This window comes from Clupea harengus, chromosome 4 (assembly GCF_900700415.2).
Source record: "Clupea harengus chromosome 4, Ch_v2.0.2, whole genome shotgun sequence".
Taxonomy (NCBI): Eukaryota; Metazoa; Chordata; class Actinopteri; order Clupeiformes; family Clupeidae; genus Clupea; species Clupea harengus.
This window is the reverse complement of record NC_045155.1, coordinates 22,686,133-22,703,159: the sequence shown is the minus strand read 5'-3', so window position 1 is coordinate 22,703,159 and position 17,027 is coordinate 22,686,133. Positions and strand designations below refer to the sequence as shown.

General features: G+C 39.1%; 1 protein-coding gene across 1 annotated transcript in view; it reads left to right on the top strand.

Moving 5' to 3' along the window:
- Positions 1 to 17,027, top strand: part of LOC105894299 (protein disulfide isomerase Creld1) — a 57,996-nt gene that overhangs the window by 28,365 nt on the left and 12,604 nt on the right. Inside the window, exons 4-8 of the mRNA XM_012820783.3 lie at positions 9,480 to 9,590; positions 10,003 to 10,094; positions 11,555 to 11,734; positions 13,225 to 13,320; positions 13,834 to 13,917. Coding sequence (XP_012676237.1) covers positions 9,480 to 9,590; positions 10,003 to 10,094; positions 11,555 to 11,734; positions 13,225 to 13,320; positions 13,834 to 13,917 — 563 coding nt within the window. The remainder of the gene's footprint in view (positions 1 to 9,479; positions 9,591 to 10,002; positions 10,095 to 11,554; positions 11,735 to 13,224; positions 13,321 to 13,833; positions 13,918 to 17,027) is intronic.

Below are 17,027 nucleotides of genomic sequence, written 5' to 3'. Positions count from 1 at the left end.
CTCAGCTGCAACAATGTTGCTTAATTGTGAACCCCCTGGGGAGCTGTAACTAACTAACTCTTTGACAATGGGGCCTCAGTTGAGAACCTCGATTCTCACAGCCCACCTGCTACTCTTATCTTGTCCGTGTCCCGTGGTGACCTTTCTGACCTAAAAAATTGTAAGTCACTGCAGGGCCAGCTCTGGCCAGTCAAATTCCACAGCTCCATTACACCACCAGCGACACCTCATGGTAACAGGCCTCTTTTCTCAGAACTGTGGAATTAGTATGTATGCTGAGAACTGCTTGTTGATGACTAAACTTGATTTTCTCTTACACTGGTCAGGATGCCATGTCACATTTTTGGTTTCTTTATGCCACTGTTCTGCAGTTGGTGGTCAAAGCTTGGATTAGACATTTTTCACAAACCTGTCAACACTGAGAATTTATCGAAGTTTGACTTGAGGGTAGCAGATGGAGCCAGACCCCAGTCGTGTAGGCTACGGTCTCTTGAGGGTAGCAGTGTTATTGATTGAGCAAGCCTTTGTAAGGGAGCCAGACCCCAGTCGTGTAGGCTACTGTATCTTGCCTCTCTAACCATTACATTCATATAAGGAAGGTATGGACAATTCGCAAATGTGGCCTACAATATGTATCTCAACATTTAACCAGTAATGTTTGTGTGATACATTTATATTTATATATGCATTTTTATATATTATATTTACATTTATATAAATATATACACTTACATTTATCATTTACATATAGCTCTTACTTTTATTATGTACATATAACATTAACATTTAGTATTTAGATATAATATTTATAATTTGTAATTTGGCAATTACACATCAGTTGCTTACATTAACAGCAAAGGAAAAAACGAAATATGTCTGTCAAGGAATAGAAATAAATGAAGCAATACAACCAGTGGTGTAACGTAGTAATGACGGGCCCAGGTGCAAGATATTATGATGGGCCCCCCTAGTGAACGCTAAAAAAAAATCGTAGCGTTCCCTACTTCCACAACCGTGTCTAAAAAAACCCGCTAATCAAAGGTGTTTGTTATCGATATAACTAGTGTTTAATTAATCAACCTTACATATTTCAGAAGCGATGGGTGTGTACACAACGAACTAAGTCTTGTTTGACTCTCAGCAGGAACATTTATTACTGTAAAAAATTGTTAACTGTTGCATGGTTGCTGACACACCACTGAGGGCAGAAGCAGTGATTCTGATCCCAGCTGAACCGCTGCACTGCTGACTCCGTGGGCTGGCGACTAGTTGACGGCTAGTTAAAAAGCCAAAATAATCTAATTTAAGCAGCTTTGCCGCCTTCTCCTCCTGTTCTTTTTTTCTCTTGCCCTTTTCTACTTCCACTCTTGTGCTTAAAAGGCATTGTTACGAGTAAAGTTGTGCTGTGCAGTGCTCAATGAACTAGGATATCAGACCTTCAGACCTAGGTTATCAGAATTGGTTTAACTATAGCGTATTGTATTGTCACATGATCAAATAGAGACTTGACATTGGACAACAACATACATATTACCCAGCAATCATCATTGCTAATCACAAAAATACCAAAGAAAATAAGAACTTAATTGAATAGTATTTTGATAGTTTCTATAGTGTAGGTAGGATAAGCATATGATTTTGTTATAAATTGCTACTTTTCCCCAAAAAATAATAACAACCATGACTGAGATAAGTTTGCCCTTTCAAGTTTGTATATATAGCATTTGACACTACCGACATTTAAAAAACTGCGTATTTGAATGTAAGCATATCCGAGAAAATTTGATGCTGTACAGAGACTGAGGGTGGGCCCGCTGAGCGACTCCTTTTGCTGTATTTGAATAGAGGGGGCCCGGTGACTGACGCGTGTATATCATTGGGCCCGGCTACGGGCCCCGATACTCAACGGGCCCAGGTGCAGCCGCGCCTGCTGCACCCCCTATAGTTACGCCCCTGAATACAACTTATGAAGTAAAATAAATTTGGAGCGGAAGTTGGTCTTGGGTGTGGAAGGTATGCAGGCATTTGTGTACGATGACTGCAGACAGGAAGGCCTGGACCCACAATAACCATTTGAATGCTGATGCACATGGCACCATTAGCCATGCCATTGGGTTAGGTCACATACAAAGGGAGATTGGAAACATTCGTTATAAAATAATGTAACTGAATAACACTTAAATCCTTCGATCCCCATATGATAGCTTTTCGTAGTTTAAATAAGTAAGCACCCATAAGCAACAGACTGGAATAAATGAAATGCCCAAAAGCCGTGAAACGGGGGAAGGCAAGGCATTTTCAGGCTTAAATGCATTTGAATTCCAAATGATATGTATGACTCATTAAAAACGGTACATTCAGGTTTTCACAGCCCGTCACTGAACAGAGGTTGTCAAAAATGTAATGTAGGCCTATTGAAGTATTATTTTGCATAATAGATCAAACCTTCAAGATACAGAGGGATTTAGTTTCACTTTGTATTTGTCTAGTTAGCATAGCACTTCAATAAGCCTAGAGCTTTGTGAAAAATATGTGAACTTTCGTGTGTCATCAAAAGGCTACAGCATGAAGAAAATGGGTTATGTGGGGAAATGTTATTTAGGTCTAGTAAATTAAAATGCAAGACAATCAGAAGTCAGTGCATTAAAATCTCAACATTTTGTGAATTCTCCACAAATAAAAAAAGTATGAATTAGTGGTCGATCGATTAATCGGGAAACGTGGCAAACGTGCTGGAAAACAGTTGCTGGATTTTACCTGAGAGAAAACGGTAACGCTTAAATTCCTAGTTTTCAAAGCTCAATATATTTAATTGGCCACTCTTAGCAATGTTTACTGTCTGTATAATTAGATTGTTTCTGGCCTATTAGTGAGAAAATGCGAATACAGTTAGTAAGTTCGAAATTGTAACTCTGATCTCAAATTTGTCATTTGAGATGGTTGTGGGGACGGTAAGCAAGTGTAACTGTGAAGCCTTGTATTGTTGGTGAGCATGTGATCTGTCACTGTTAAGCATGTTACATAACATAAACATATTTTCTTCATAGATGGTGCTCATACACATGCGCTAAGTTTGCCCGCTGTACAGTAACATTAATAGCCAGCTAGCAGAACTATTCTCAAGAGTGCAAAGCCAGCAGCACCTGCTGTCAGCTGAGGCAGGGAATGAAAAAAGGATTGATGAACCTCTCCTCTCAACAATCTTCTATCGTAAACGATTGATTTGATGGTTATAAGAAACCAAACGTTAGTTACAAATGGTTGCATTTCCTAATGGACTACAGATAGCTTCGATTCAACAAGTGGGCTTACGATAACAGCAGTCCGAAGGCTAGCGTTAATGTTATCAGCTTACCAACAACGTTATGGGGAACGAATGTTATGGGCTTCTAGCGAACATAATGTTTCTGCACTTGTGTGCGTGTCTCTCTCCCTCTGCGCACGTGTGTATGTGTGTGTTTGTTTGTCTGTGCTTCAATACACCAAGCTAACTTGGCAGTGTTTCAAACCCTCTGGGGTCGTCTACGATTGCAAAAGCACTCGTTACTTTTAATAATATTTCTGGAACAGATGTATGTAGCGATTTATAAACGTGATTTGAGAGCTCTATGCTGTGTCCTGAAGAGTTATCTGAAGTTTATTGAGCTACGTAAAGACATGCTCCTACCTCCGAGAGAAGGGATGCTGTTACTGTTGCTGCTACACAAATTTTATTATTTATTTTATTTTTTGCATGTATTTAAAAATGTCAGTTCTCTCTCAGGAAAAGGAGGTGATGTTATCTGTTGATAAATCCTGCTGTTAAGTTCACTAAAAGTTTTATGAATTTTTTTATTCATAAAAGTTTATGTCTGTAATGCAGACAAACAATGTTAAATAAATGTTATTTTAAGTTTAGCAATTTTGTGTGTCTTTTGTTATTATTTGTATTATTTAATTGTTGTTTCAGATGCATCCCCCTCCCCCCACAAAAACCAACATGATATCGGCTTTATATATCGGCCATCGGCCATTGAAAAACCCATATCGGTCTATCACTAGTATAATTGGACGTATTGTGAAAATAAGTGTGAATAAGTATTCCAGTGTGTTTGAAGGGCGCTCCCCACCAGACATGCTGATAACTGAGGTAAACATCAGGTATCTGATGAGCTAGATTTACTATTCGGAAGAACGTATTGGTAGGCAACATGTGTTGATACAATTGTTTGACATATTCGAGGCAGCCACAGTCGCTGAGTTGAGCGTTTGAAGGTGACTTCAGAGGAAAAACTTAAATATTGAGAAATATTTTCATTGACACATATCCCTTTAACTCCCACTTTATTGCTGTGTCGATATTATTCAAAAATGTCAAACTATGTTTTCCAACGTTTTCATACACAGACAGTGATTGAAATATGCCGGCCTGCTATGGGGCCGTGCAGAACAGCCATCAGTGGCCACTAGGGGGTATAGAGGGTTCAATAGAATTACATCATTATTAGAAAATGTACCCTGAAGGCTGTACGCTGCTATGCAAATACTACCTCAGGGACTACCTGGCATTCAAAACCCTCAATACAGTGCCGGGCTGGAACATTCATGTCCAGATTTGATATCTATTTAATCAATCGATCAGCTTTAGAACAATGCAAAATGCATTACGGTGCTAACATGGTTTCGTAATGAATTTATTTCGTAGCACAGAATGCTGTATATGAAAAAGCTCTGTTAAACTCGGTGCTCCATATGATAATAATAATAATTCATTTAATTTGTAATGCACTCTTCATTCAGAAGAATCTCAGAGTGCCAACATATTAGAAACTAACTATAATAATACAATAAAATAAAAATGAGTTAACGTAAGCATAATTGAAATTTTTCAACATTTTAACATAAGATTTAACACAAGGCCAGAAATGCCTTCCTGAATAAAAATGTTTTTAGTCCAGCTGTAAAGGAGTCCAGCGTCTGCGTTGCCCTTAGGTGGTCAGGGAGGCTGTTCCATAAGCGTGGTGCTGCCGAGCAAAAGACCCGGTCGCCCATGATGTGCTGTGTATGAACAGCCAAGACAAAAGGTATACCTCTAACCCAGGGGTTTTCAACTGGGTTTGTCCCAGGGACCACCATTCTGACTATAAAGTAATTTGCGGCCCACTGATGTGCCTGCACGCAAGTGCGTGTTTGTAACTGCAACCGCCACGCCCCCTCCCCCCGCACAGATATTCTGCCTATAACACTTAAATATGTGAAATTATCAGGGTACATCGCTAGCCGCCGCCACGCCCCCTTTTCTGCACAGATATTCTGCCTATATAACACTTAAATATGTGCAGTTATCAGGGTAGATCACTAACCGCCGTCACCACGCCCCCTCCCCCCGCACACATATTCTGCCTGTAGCACTTGTCAGTGTAATTTCTTCTATATTTTTCACGATATTCAAGAGTAATCTTGAAATGTGTTGAAATATCAAAGCGAATTTATAAAAAATAAAAAATTTAATGGTGAACTGATCAACATAGGCTCATGTCGCGGACCCCGTGCAATGCCGTCGCGGACCACCTGCTTGAAAACCCCTGCGCTAACCTTTAACAAGTTAATATAGAACATTTTACTCCGTACATGTATCGATTTGTATTTGTATGTCGATTTTCTCACACTTTGCAAGCCTATACTTCTTTCTGCAAGTTGACGTCTCCATCTCCATCTCCATTCCTCAAAGATTAGCCAACAAAGGTTCCTTAGAAATGTTAGCATACTTATGAGCTATTTTGCTAACATGGTTTCGTAATGAATTTATTTCGTAGCACAGAATGCTGTATATGAAAAAGCTCTGTTAAACTCGGTGCTCCATATGATAATAATAATAATTCATTTAATTTGTAATGCACTCTTCATTCAGAAGAATCTCAGAGTGCCAACATATTAGAAACTAACTATAATAATACAATAAAATAAAAATGAGTTAACGTAAGCATAATTGAAATTTTTCAACATTTTAACATAAGATTTAACACAAGGCCAGAAATGCCTTCCTGAATAAAAATGTTTTTAGTCCAGCTGTAAAGGAGTCCAGCGTCTGCGTTGCCCTTAGGTGGTCAGGGAGGCTGTTCCATAAGCGTGGTGCTGCCGAGCAAAAGACCCGGTCGCCCATGATGTGCTGTGTATGAACAGCCAAGACAAAAGGTATACCTCTAACCCAGGGGTTTTCAACTGGGTTTGTCCCAGGGATCACCATTCTGACTATAAAGTAATTTGCGGCCCACTGATGTGCCTGCACGCAAGTGCGTGTTTGTAACTGCAACCGCCACGCCCCCTCCCCCCGCACAGATATTCTGCCTATAACACTTAAATATGTGAAATTATCAGGGTACATCGCTAGCCGCCGCCACGCCCCCTTTTCTGCACAGATATTCTGCCTATATAACACTTAAATATGTGCAGTTATCAGGGTAGATCACTAACCGCCGTCACCACGCCCCCTCCCCCCGCACACATATTCTGCCTGTAGCACTTGTCAGTGTAATTTCTTCTATATTTTTCACGATATTCAAGAGTAATCTTGAAATGTGTTGAAATATCAAAGCGAATTTATAAAAAATAAAAAATTTAATGGTGAACTGATCAACATAGGCTCATGTCGCGGACCCCGTGCAATGCCGTCGCGGACCACCTGCTTGAAAACCCCTGCGCTAACCTTTAACAAGTTAATATAGAACATTTTACTCCGTACATGTATCGATTTGTATTTGTATGTCGATTTTCTCACACTTTGCAAGCCTATACTTCTTTCTGCAAGTTGACGTCTCCATCTCCATCTCCATTCCTCAAAGATTAGCCAACAAAGGTTCCTTAGAAATGTTAGCATACTTATGAGCTATTTTGCGCTCACCATTTATGGATGATTGTGGGACGACTCTGGGAGGAGTGGGACGCCTGTGTGTGAGCATGCAGTTCAACAGCTTCAGATGGAAAAGTGTCAAGTGTTCAAGTCGTTTGAAGTCAGTTAAGGCCCTTACATTACACCTGACATTTGATGGTTCAGTTCCTTAGAGTTGACAGAGGTTTTCCTTAGACTTGATGCCATTTCATATGACTCTGACAGCTGAGGATGTCCTAATGTGAACACAAGATGTGAAGGACTAAATCGTGCATAGTTCAGGTATTTATCAATTTGTCCGAAGCATCTATTAAAACATTTGATAAGAAAATAGTGACTAAGAAAATTACACTATTAACTATTAATTAGAGATATCATATTAAAACCAACAATTATCATTAAAATACTACTACTACTACTACTGCTAATAATAAGAAGAAAAAGAAGAGTTTCGGTATTATTGTCAAGTGAACAAAAGTGAAAATGTAACCAATCACCAATGCTGTTTAAAAAGGTGAGTTTTTAGACACTTCTTGAATGTACCAAAGCTGTTGCTGGAATGGACAGCACTAGGTAGTTCGTTCCACCACCGAAGTACCACGAGTGAAAAGAATCCGGCAGTATTGCAGAATGAACTGCAGTCTTGCAGTTTGGCAGTTTTTATGATTTTTGTCACAATAGGTAACAAGCTGTGTTCAAGGGGAAAACAAACATATTTGGCCCCATACAGATGTCACAGTTGTCACCCTTAGTATAACCCTCATTTAGATCATGTAAGAGTAACAAATACATTTAAGGCAAAGATTCATGCACTCTCATACTCACGCAACTGCTCACAGAAACAACCTATTCTGTCCAGCTCCTGCCATACAAATAAACTTTCCGCCAAGGCGTGGATTTTGAATATAGGTGTGGTGACATATTCTTCTCTGAAACAGTTGAATGCGCCAATCACAAATCATCACTGGCCACATCTGATTAATCTGTCTGTCAAAAAATATCACACTCCCTTTATTGGAAGAGTGGAGCACTATGCCGACATGTTTCTGTATAAGCAAGGAACCAGGAGCAAACCTGTGGTAATTGCATTAACCCATGTCTTGAATATCCTCGAGGTTAGCACATGTCCTGGCAGGCTTTTAAAAAAAAAAGAATAAAATGCTTGTTTTGAGAGGTTAAACTCCTTGTAAGACTTGAGTGCAAGACTTAAATGCTCAGTCAGCAGTAAACGGATATCATGTAAATACACAATAATAACACATCTTGTTATTTCTATTTGAATATTATAGTCTTATTAGGCTAAGGCAGAAGAAATTCAACCCCAGCTAGTTTTCCACAGAAGATCTCTTTTCTTGGCCGCAGCGGAATGCTTGCATTCAGGCTCAAATTCAACAACATAAACACAGCTCACAACCTCCCTGATCTTCTACATTCCCCATTCACGTAGACTACCGGTCACTGACCCCATGCGTAAAACGCAAGAGCAGCAAAAACCCATGTGAAGGAAATGGAGGAATACCATAGATACCTGAGATGAACCTAATATGCTGTTGAATACCATAGATGCCTGAGATAAACCTAATATGCTTTTGCAGTAAAAACAGTAAAACATTATTTTGCATTTGGGGAAAGGGGTGAAAGTAGCCTACTAAAAAAACCTGGCATTCCATCCGTAAAGTTTTATTTCCATAGAAAATAGAGCTGACCTCTTCTGCTCACACAAGGCTCACCGCAGCAAGTGCCAGAATGTCTGCTGAAACATTTAACATATCATCAAAGATGGAAGCTAAACATTTTTCGTTTCAGTACCTAGCTCTCAAGATGCAAGTGTGTTGTATTACACACATTTAGATTATTAAATTAAATATTAGGTTAGATATTTTCATTTTATTTTACAGGCTCAAAATCCCCACCCTGATTAACAGTCTGAGTTAGTTTGAAGGGATGTGGCTAGGGGCATTTTTAAACAGGCCTTGCAAGCTACAAATTACAAATGTAATTGTTTTGAACAACCGAAGAAGCACTAGGGTTGATGCCTTGTAAAAGCGCTCCTGATGAACACTGTCCGTCCTGTGACGATATATCCATCTTCTTACACTGTAATCTTGTCTGACGCCTTCAGTTTAAAGGGATTGCTCGACAATGCAATTGGTCAGCTTTAACCAAACCTTTCACTAATTAACTTTGGCCTGGCTCTGCCCACTTATTGCCTATACCGCTCGCACTGAAGCATGTCCCTTTTTGTGCAACAGTGTTCATGTGCTGACATTTTCGATGGCAGGTTCCCGTGCTAGGTACATATGCTTTGAAGTGCTGCTATTACTATTGAACCCTGTCAAAAAGTGTTACATTAAGTTTCTGTTTGTTTGATTTATCTGTCATTTATCTGTAAATGTAGCAACATCTCTCATATTTATGCCTTGGGCTCTGTAAATGTAAAGGTAAAGTCAGGTATTAAGCAGATGCTTTTGTGCAAAGCAACTTAATGTCAGTTGTTAATGGCGCTATAAACATGAATTTAGCTGATTATAAAAATTATAGTTTTGGTTCTATGTTGTATACAGTATATAAGGGCAAGGGATTTGCACAAAACATATTTCTTTCCTTCTAGTGAAACCCGTCTGTTAGAGATCGTGGAGACGGCTTGTGAGACGTCTGACTTTGAGTGCAACAAACTATTGGAGCAAATAGAAGACCAGGTGGAGACATGGTGGTTCCACAGGTAAGTGTACCAGTTATGCTTTCTTGTCTATGAAGTAAGCTAGTTTGCATGTTAAATATTTGTTAATAGTAAAAATGTAACTTACACAAGAGGATCAGGACCAGTGATTGTTAAGTGAAGATGCACAAAAACACTGTACACATTTTACAAATATATGCATATATACATACACTATAACACTGTACACATTATACATTCTTTTAACTAACAAACAAGCGGACCTGACACAGACAGACGAACACATGTTAGTTAGCAGTCATAGCAGTAGTTCCAGCAGAAATAGTTGTTCAGGTGGGTGTCTGTAGAATGGTATACACTATTTGTGCAGTGAGTTGTTAAGGTCATTTTAAAGTGGATTTTCATTGTTTTATTGAGCCTTTTTTTTCATTGTTTTATTTCCTTATGTTCGCAGGCAGCTGGAGGCTCCAGATCTTTTTGAGTGGTTATGCATCCAGGAGCTTAGACTGTGCTGTCCTCCAGGACACTTTGGGCCTGACTGTGCACGTATGTGCCCATCCTTTCTGCTGAGTTAGATAGATAAACTTGTATTAATCCTGGTGTATGAGTTGAATGTTATTGAGTTTTTGTCCCTTGGACAAAAGAAAACATGTCAGTACTCCTCATTTTGTAGGTCAAATAAAATCCCACATATGTTCTTGTTAGGCTTGGGATTGATGCCTTTTCATGCATCGATGATCAAAAAAGGTTTCCTGATGATTAACAATATCTGCATTTTTTCCAGATATAAATAGTACAGGCGTCTTTGCTACAACTAACTCTTCATTTTCTAAGCTGCAAAGTGTCATATTAGGAAGCACCCCTAGATAGAGCTGTGTTAGCCTGCCTATTTCTGAACAAGGACTTGAGTTGTATGGTCAAATTGTTTCATCATAATAAATTAACAGGCGAATAATGTCAGAAAATCATGAATGTAGACACAGTTAATGAAAATTAGATTGTTCATTTCATGCCTATTCCCATGACCGATATTTTGTCTAGCCTAGATAAAACAATATGCTTCCGTTAAACATTATGAAAACATTATGAAAATATTTATGAAATGTTAAAAAGCATCTAACAAAAATGACAATGTTACTGTTCCCAACTTGTCAACACTGATGCAGTGGTCTCACAACACGTATATTGTGTTAGGGTCTTTCCATGTGAAATCATCTAGTGCCTTCCCCTTGGCCCTCTCAGATTTTCCTTATTCGCTGATATTAGTCGCCCAAACATCTCAAAGCAAGGTCTGCAAAATTATATCTCCAAATTTCAAGAATTGAAAATTCTGTCTCAGAGTACACCTACTCCCTATTTTAGAAGACCGTTTTGACAACTTCAGACTAGCAAAAAATATTTTCAGCCCGGTAGCGCCTCCAACTGCAAAGATAATTAATTCTACTGACAGTAAAGACAAAGAGGGTGCCTGACAAATTATATTTTTTGTGAAGTCAGAATGGATTGTTTTACCATCTTGTAAGTTGGTGGAAGCATTTCCTTTTAACATTATAGCTAAATATCCGCTCACTAAATCAACCCAACCACCTAAAGCAAGCCAACTAGTTCAAACGAACTAAATACCATTTTATAGACAAAAAAATTACGTAAAAGCTACAACATTTGTGAAAACTAGGGCGTATGAGACCTTGTGGGTGATTCAGGAGGTAGAGGAGTCATTTAGCAATCAGAAGATTGATAGTTCGATCCCGACTCCTCCTCACCAAGTGTCGAAGTGTACTTGAGCAAGACACTGAACCCCCAACCTCTCCCGATGTGCAGGTTGGCAACTTAGATAGTAGCCACTGCCATTGGTGTATGAATGGGTAAATGTCTGAGGCATTCATCTGTAAAGTGCTTTGAGTGCACTATGAGTGGAAAAGTGCTATATAAATGAAAATATTAGCAAATGTATCTCATTGATTGCCTTAATATGTATTCATTTTTCGGTGTGATATCTTTTGTAGAGTGTCCCTCAGGACCTCATGGTGCATGTGGGGGTCTGGGACGCTGTGAAGGTGATGGAACTCGCCTGGGGGATGGAGGGTGTGTTTGTGACCCAGGGTACTCAGGACACCTCTGCCAAGAATGTGCTGACGGCTACTACAGAGAGAAGAGCTCAAATGGAACACAGCCCCCCTGCTCAGGTAACAAAGCATGCATTGTTCTTTAGCATCTAGCTCCATGGTATTTTATTGGTAAATACAAATTTCACAAATTTCCATTTGTATTGCATTTTGTATTTGTTCATGTTTAATACTTCCTACACCATTGTGCCATCGCGTCGGTTTATTCTCCGTAACAGACCTTGAGCACACACATACGCTACGATGGAGAGAAAGAAGGAGAGATTATGAGATATGGTCCATAGTGTAGTTTCTATTCTTTGTCGGCCTTGTCTTCAAAGGCTGCGATGTCCCCGCAATGCTCCTTGCTCCGTTCTCTCACCACATGTAGTGGTTGGTGTCTCTACGATGTTCTTTCTTCAACACGACACACTCAGCATACAAGTTAAATTTTTGTTATAGTAAGGTAAAATACACAACTTAGCACAATGGGTGTGTCTGTGGTCTGGTTCAAGGTGTAAGTTGGGGGCATGATAGGCATGGGGTCTACCTATATATGAAAAGGTGTGAATGTCAGCAGACAGGGAGGGTCTTGCTGGCCATTTGTGTGTTAATGAAGGAGGCGTGAATGTGATACATTCTTGTGGGGGAGGAATTAATGAGTTGCAAATAGTTAGAAAGTATATGGAAAAACCCCTGTATCCTTCAGTGCTGTAGGAGTCAGGAGTTAAATGGTGCAAGGAACTTCAGGATTAAAGTGACTTATGTTGTCTACATTAGCCACAAGCATACATGTTACCCAGTAACAAGATTCCACATGTTTGATTGCAGCACGAAGCCATGTGCATGGTGCAGTGCACCTCCGAAAGGAGGAGCTCAAGCCTCCAGGGCCTGATACTGTGGGCAATGACATTGACCAAGCACTGTGCTGAGGGGACCGTTACCTGCATTAGGGACAGAAGAGTGTGCGCTGCCTCTGTTTAAAGTAATCAAACTGTAGAAATGAATAAAACACTGAACATACACAACTGCTTTCGCACAAGATGACTGATATCTCTTAACAGGGACAACAATTGCAGCTCATGTATCCGGTTGTACACTCTGTCCGGCCATCTGAAAGTCAGATTCCACTTGGCCATCATCAGATTTTATACACACTGGGGTCACATTGGTTCCTGAATAGCAGATTTTTAACCAAGTTAATGTCACCTGCCAGATTAAGTATCTTGTTATTTTGAGATATTATTTTTATTGTTCGACTTAATATCTTGAAAAAACGAGATGGCATCTTGAAATTACGTCTTAATATCTTAATTTGTATAGATATATTGAAATAACGAGATCAAATCTCATAATAATGAGAGTCAAATCATATGCAGTTCAGGGCTTCTGTAAAGATGAGTCTGAGACATAACACATTTTTGAAAACATAAAAAGGTCTGAAAACTTTCTGTAAAAATCTTTTAAATGAAAATGTTTCACACCCACCTCCTTACACTGGAATCAGTACAGTGTTGTTGCACGCACATTCACCTTATATTTTGACTTTTTTCTCTCTCTTTCTATACCAGCATGCTACCACCCATGTCGAAAGTGTACAGGGCCACAGGACTACAGCTGTCTTGACTGCAAGTCAGGATGGATACTCCATGAAAACAAATGTATAGGTGAGGATCAAGAAGAATAATGACCTCAGAAATAACATTCAGATCAAACATTTTTGAAGATTTAAGATGTAAATGTAAAAGAATGTAAGGGGGCACTGTAATTGATGTGTTGTAGTTTCTAGTTCAAACCTTTACTTGTCCACATTTTAGTAACATTTAAAAAATTGTCCAACATTTCCAATTGTCCTCTATCACATGGTTAAATGGTCATCAAATGGTCATCATTCAAACTTTGTACATTTCTGGGTGATTGACAATTCTGCTCCTGAGGATCACCACTTGCTGTCGCCAAAGTTTCAAATCTGTTTCCAGATAGTTCAAACATAGTTTGTAAATCAACACCTTCAAGCCAGAATAATGGTCTGTAATTTCATATTTGGAGAAAACCTAGTTTTACTCAAAACAAATGGTACAGTAATATATCTGTGGTCTTAGTCATGTAGTGTGAATTCATTCTAACTGTCCTTTTGATACATATGTATACATATGTGATTTCATCTGTGTTGATTACAGATGTGGATGAGTGTGGCACAGAGTTAGCTCGCTGTCCATCTAATACGTACTGCTTCAACACGGATGGATCGTATGAGTGCAGAGGTTAGTAAGGATGGGAGATTACACGTGACATTGGATGCTTTATATGTACAATTGATCAAATCATGGGAAACTTCAGTTACTTCATTATAAACCTTTTATATACTGTACATACAAATTATCTCAAACATTCTGTTTTTGAACACACCTTGTGCACTGGTAGTAAGCTTGTGTATACAGTAATGACCAATTTTTGACAAAATCTTCAAATGGCCATTCAATTAAAAACCTGCTGGCCAAAATGTCTTGTAAGAATGCTGAGTCTAGGGCCCTTAATGTCCACACATATCACTAGGGCAAAACCAGCAAGAACATAATATTTCTCAAATCTAATCTGTGCCCGTCAAAAGAATTATATTTATTCTGAAATCCTCCTTTTACTGTCTTGATTGCATCTACATCTGATTCTGAAAGGTTTTATCCTTTTTTTAAAGAGAAGGTCAACATGATCCGATTGAGCGCTACTCCTCCTAGTTCAGTCCAATTTGATTTATTTAATGCTGATACGCCGCTATTTTAATAGGCACTCTACAGAGCCCTGAGCCTCAACCTCCAAGAGCAAGCACTTTGGCGATTGTGGCAAGGAAAACCTCCCTTTTAACAGGAAGAAACCTTGAGCAGTACCCAGTTCATAAGGGGGAATCCATCTGCTTGGGGCCAGCCAGGTAGAGAGATAGAAAAGGAGGGGGCAGGAAGGAATGGAGGAGAGGAGGACACGAGAGAATCAGAGGCAAGCAGATGAATTCAGCAAGCATCAGGATACAAATATATTAGCATACATGCAGCATATATATAAGATTACTTAATACGTACAAGATTGATAGTGGATAAAAATGAACAGAGCTAGCATGCAATGTATTGCTTGTAGAACAGCTTAGTGGATATACAATGTGTTCATGAGGTTACTATTACAGCTTAGTGGATATACAGTGTGCTCATAAGGTTACTATTACAGCTTAGTGGATATACAGTGTGTTCATAAGGTTACTATTACAGCTTAGTGGGCATACAGTGTGTTCATAATGTTACTATTACAGCTTAGTGGGTATACAGTGTGCTCATAAGGTTACTATTACAGCTTAGTGGGCATACAGTGTGTTCATAATGTTACTATTACAGCTTAGTGGGTATACAGTGTGCTCATAAGGTTACTATTACAGCTTAGTGGATATACAGTGTGCTCATACGGTTACTATTACAGCTTAGTGGGCATACAGTGTGTTCATAAGGTTACTATTACAGCTTAGTGGATATACAGTGTGCTCATGAGGTTACTATTACAGCTTAGTGGATATACAGTGTGTTCATAAGGTTACTATTACAGCTTAGTGGGTATACAGTGTGCTCGTAATGTTATTATTACAGCTTAGTGGGTATACAGTGTGCTCATAAAGGTTACTATTACAGCTTAGTGGGTATACAGTGTGTTCATAATGCCAGCATGCAAGTATAATATATCTGTCATATAACATATCTGTAATTCAAGGGTAATAATGTAATCATGGTGTTCCTATCAATAGAAAGAGTGGATGATTGTGATCATATTGAAATGGTTAGTTAGGTTGACAATCCAAATGTCGGTGTGCTGTATTGTAGTGTAGGAGAACTTTGGACCCTAGGTGGGAACGGGCAGCAGGAAGCAAGGGACAACACCACCTCACAGTGAGAGTCTAAAGGGACAACACCACCTCATAGTGGAGAGTCTAAAGGGATAACACCACCTCACAGTGGAGAGTCTAAAGGGACAACACCACCTCACAGTGGAGAGTCTAAAGGGACAACACCACCTCATAGTGAGAGTCTAAAGGGATAACACCACCTCACAGTGGAGAGTCTAAAGTGAGAGGGGGAGAAGGAAGACATAATGAGAGAATAGAATTAGGTATTCTAATAGATTGTCTTGAATATGTATATTTAAAAGTAGTTATAATGCTAGAGAACAAGGGTCATGGACATCAGCATTGCAAGCAATTGTCCTACTATAAGTAGAGAGAACAAAGACACAAGTTAGTAAGTACACAAGTTAAACATGACATGTTACAGTGGTCAGACATCAGACACGTTGTATGGCGTGCCACATGAGAGATCCTTGGCAGCGTAGGCCTATGGCAGCATCACTAAGGGATGGTGTACACTGGTCCAACACCACTACGAGGATGGTCTGAAGCCGACTACTTCAACTGCAGGCCAGTCGTAGAGAGGCAACAGCAAAGGCAGTTCTTCCCACCAGAGGCTACCGTCATTTTTCACACTCTTGGAATTATGAGAAGGCCTGCTTTTGAGATCGAAGAGTTCTTAATGCAGTAAGGGACTATTAAAGGGACTATTAAATCCCTAAGGTAGTCCATAGCTAGGCCGTTGAAGCATTTATATGTTAGAAGGAGTATTTTGAAATCGATTCTACTTTTGAAAGGGAGCCAGTAAGCGAGTAAGCGAGCAAGACTATTAGGAATGATACCAGTTTAAATATGATCAAATACAATACTCACAGGCATTGTAGTGTACACTTGTTGGACAGTTGATTACATGCATTGGAAAGACAGTAATTTTGTGAAATGTATATTTAATAAAGAAATATCTCACCAACAAGAAATAAACGAATGTCAGAAATAAAAAAAATATATTACACAAATAGACAAAAAACAGGTATTCCATCATGAAATTAAGTGATGATGCACTAACAATAACAACCACACAATGAACATTAACAGTTTATCAACAACTACCTACAACAATTTATCTGTTTCTAATGTTTTAGAGTTCTATTTACCTTTCCACAACCATTTATCAACAATCATCAGTTATCAATGCCACTCAGAATTCAATTCAATTTTATTTATATAGCGCCATGGGCCTGCTAGAAAACAACTTTGTGTTTGTGTGGACTGGAAAGGACCAGACAACAGGGTGTCTGATGAGTTTGAAATGAGTTTACTTTTCTAATTCTAATTCAACCCACAGAAATACTAACTTGTAACTATGCTACAAACTAGATATTTTGTTCTATTTAAAATTCCTGCCATACACTCTTCCGCCTTCGGCACAACTTCTCAGTGAGTAAGAACCTCCTCAATAGTGAGCTTCCTACCTCCTCTCTAGTGAGCCTCCTACCA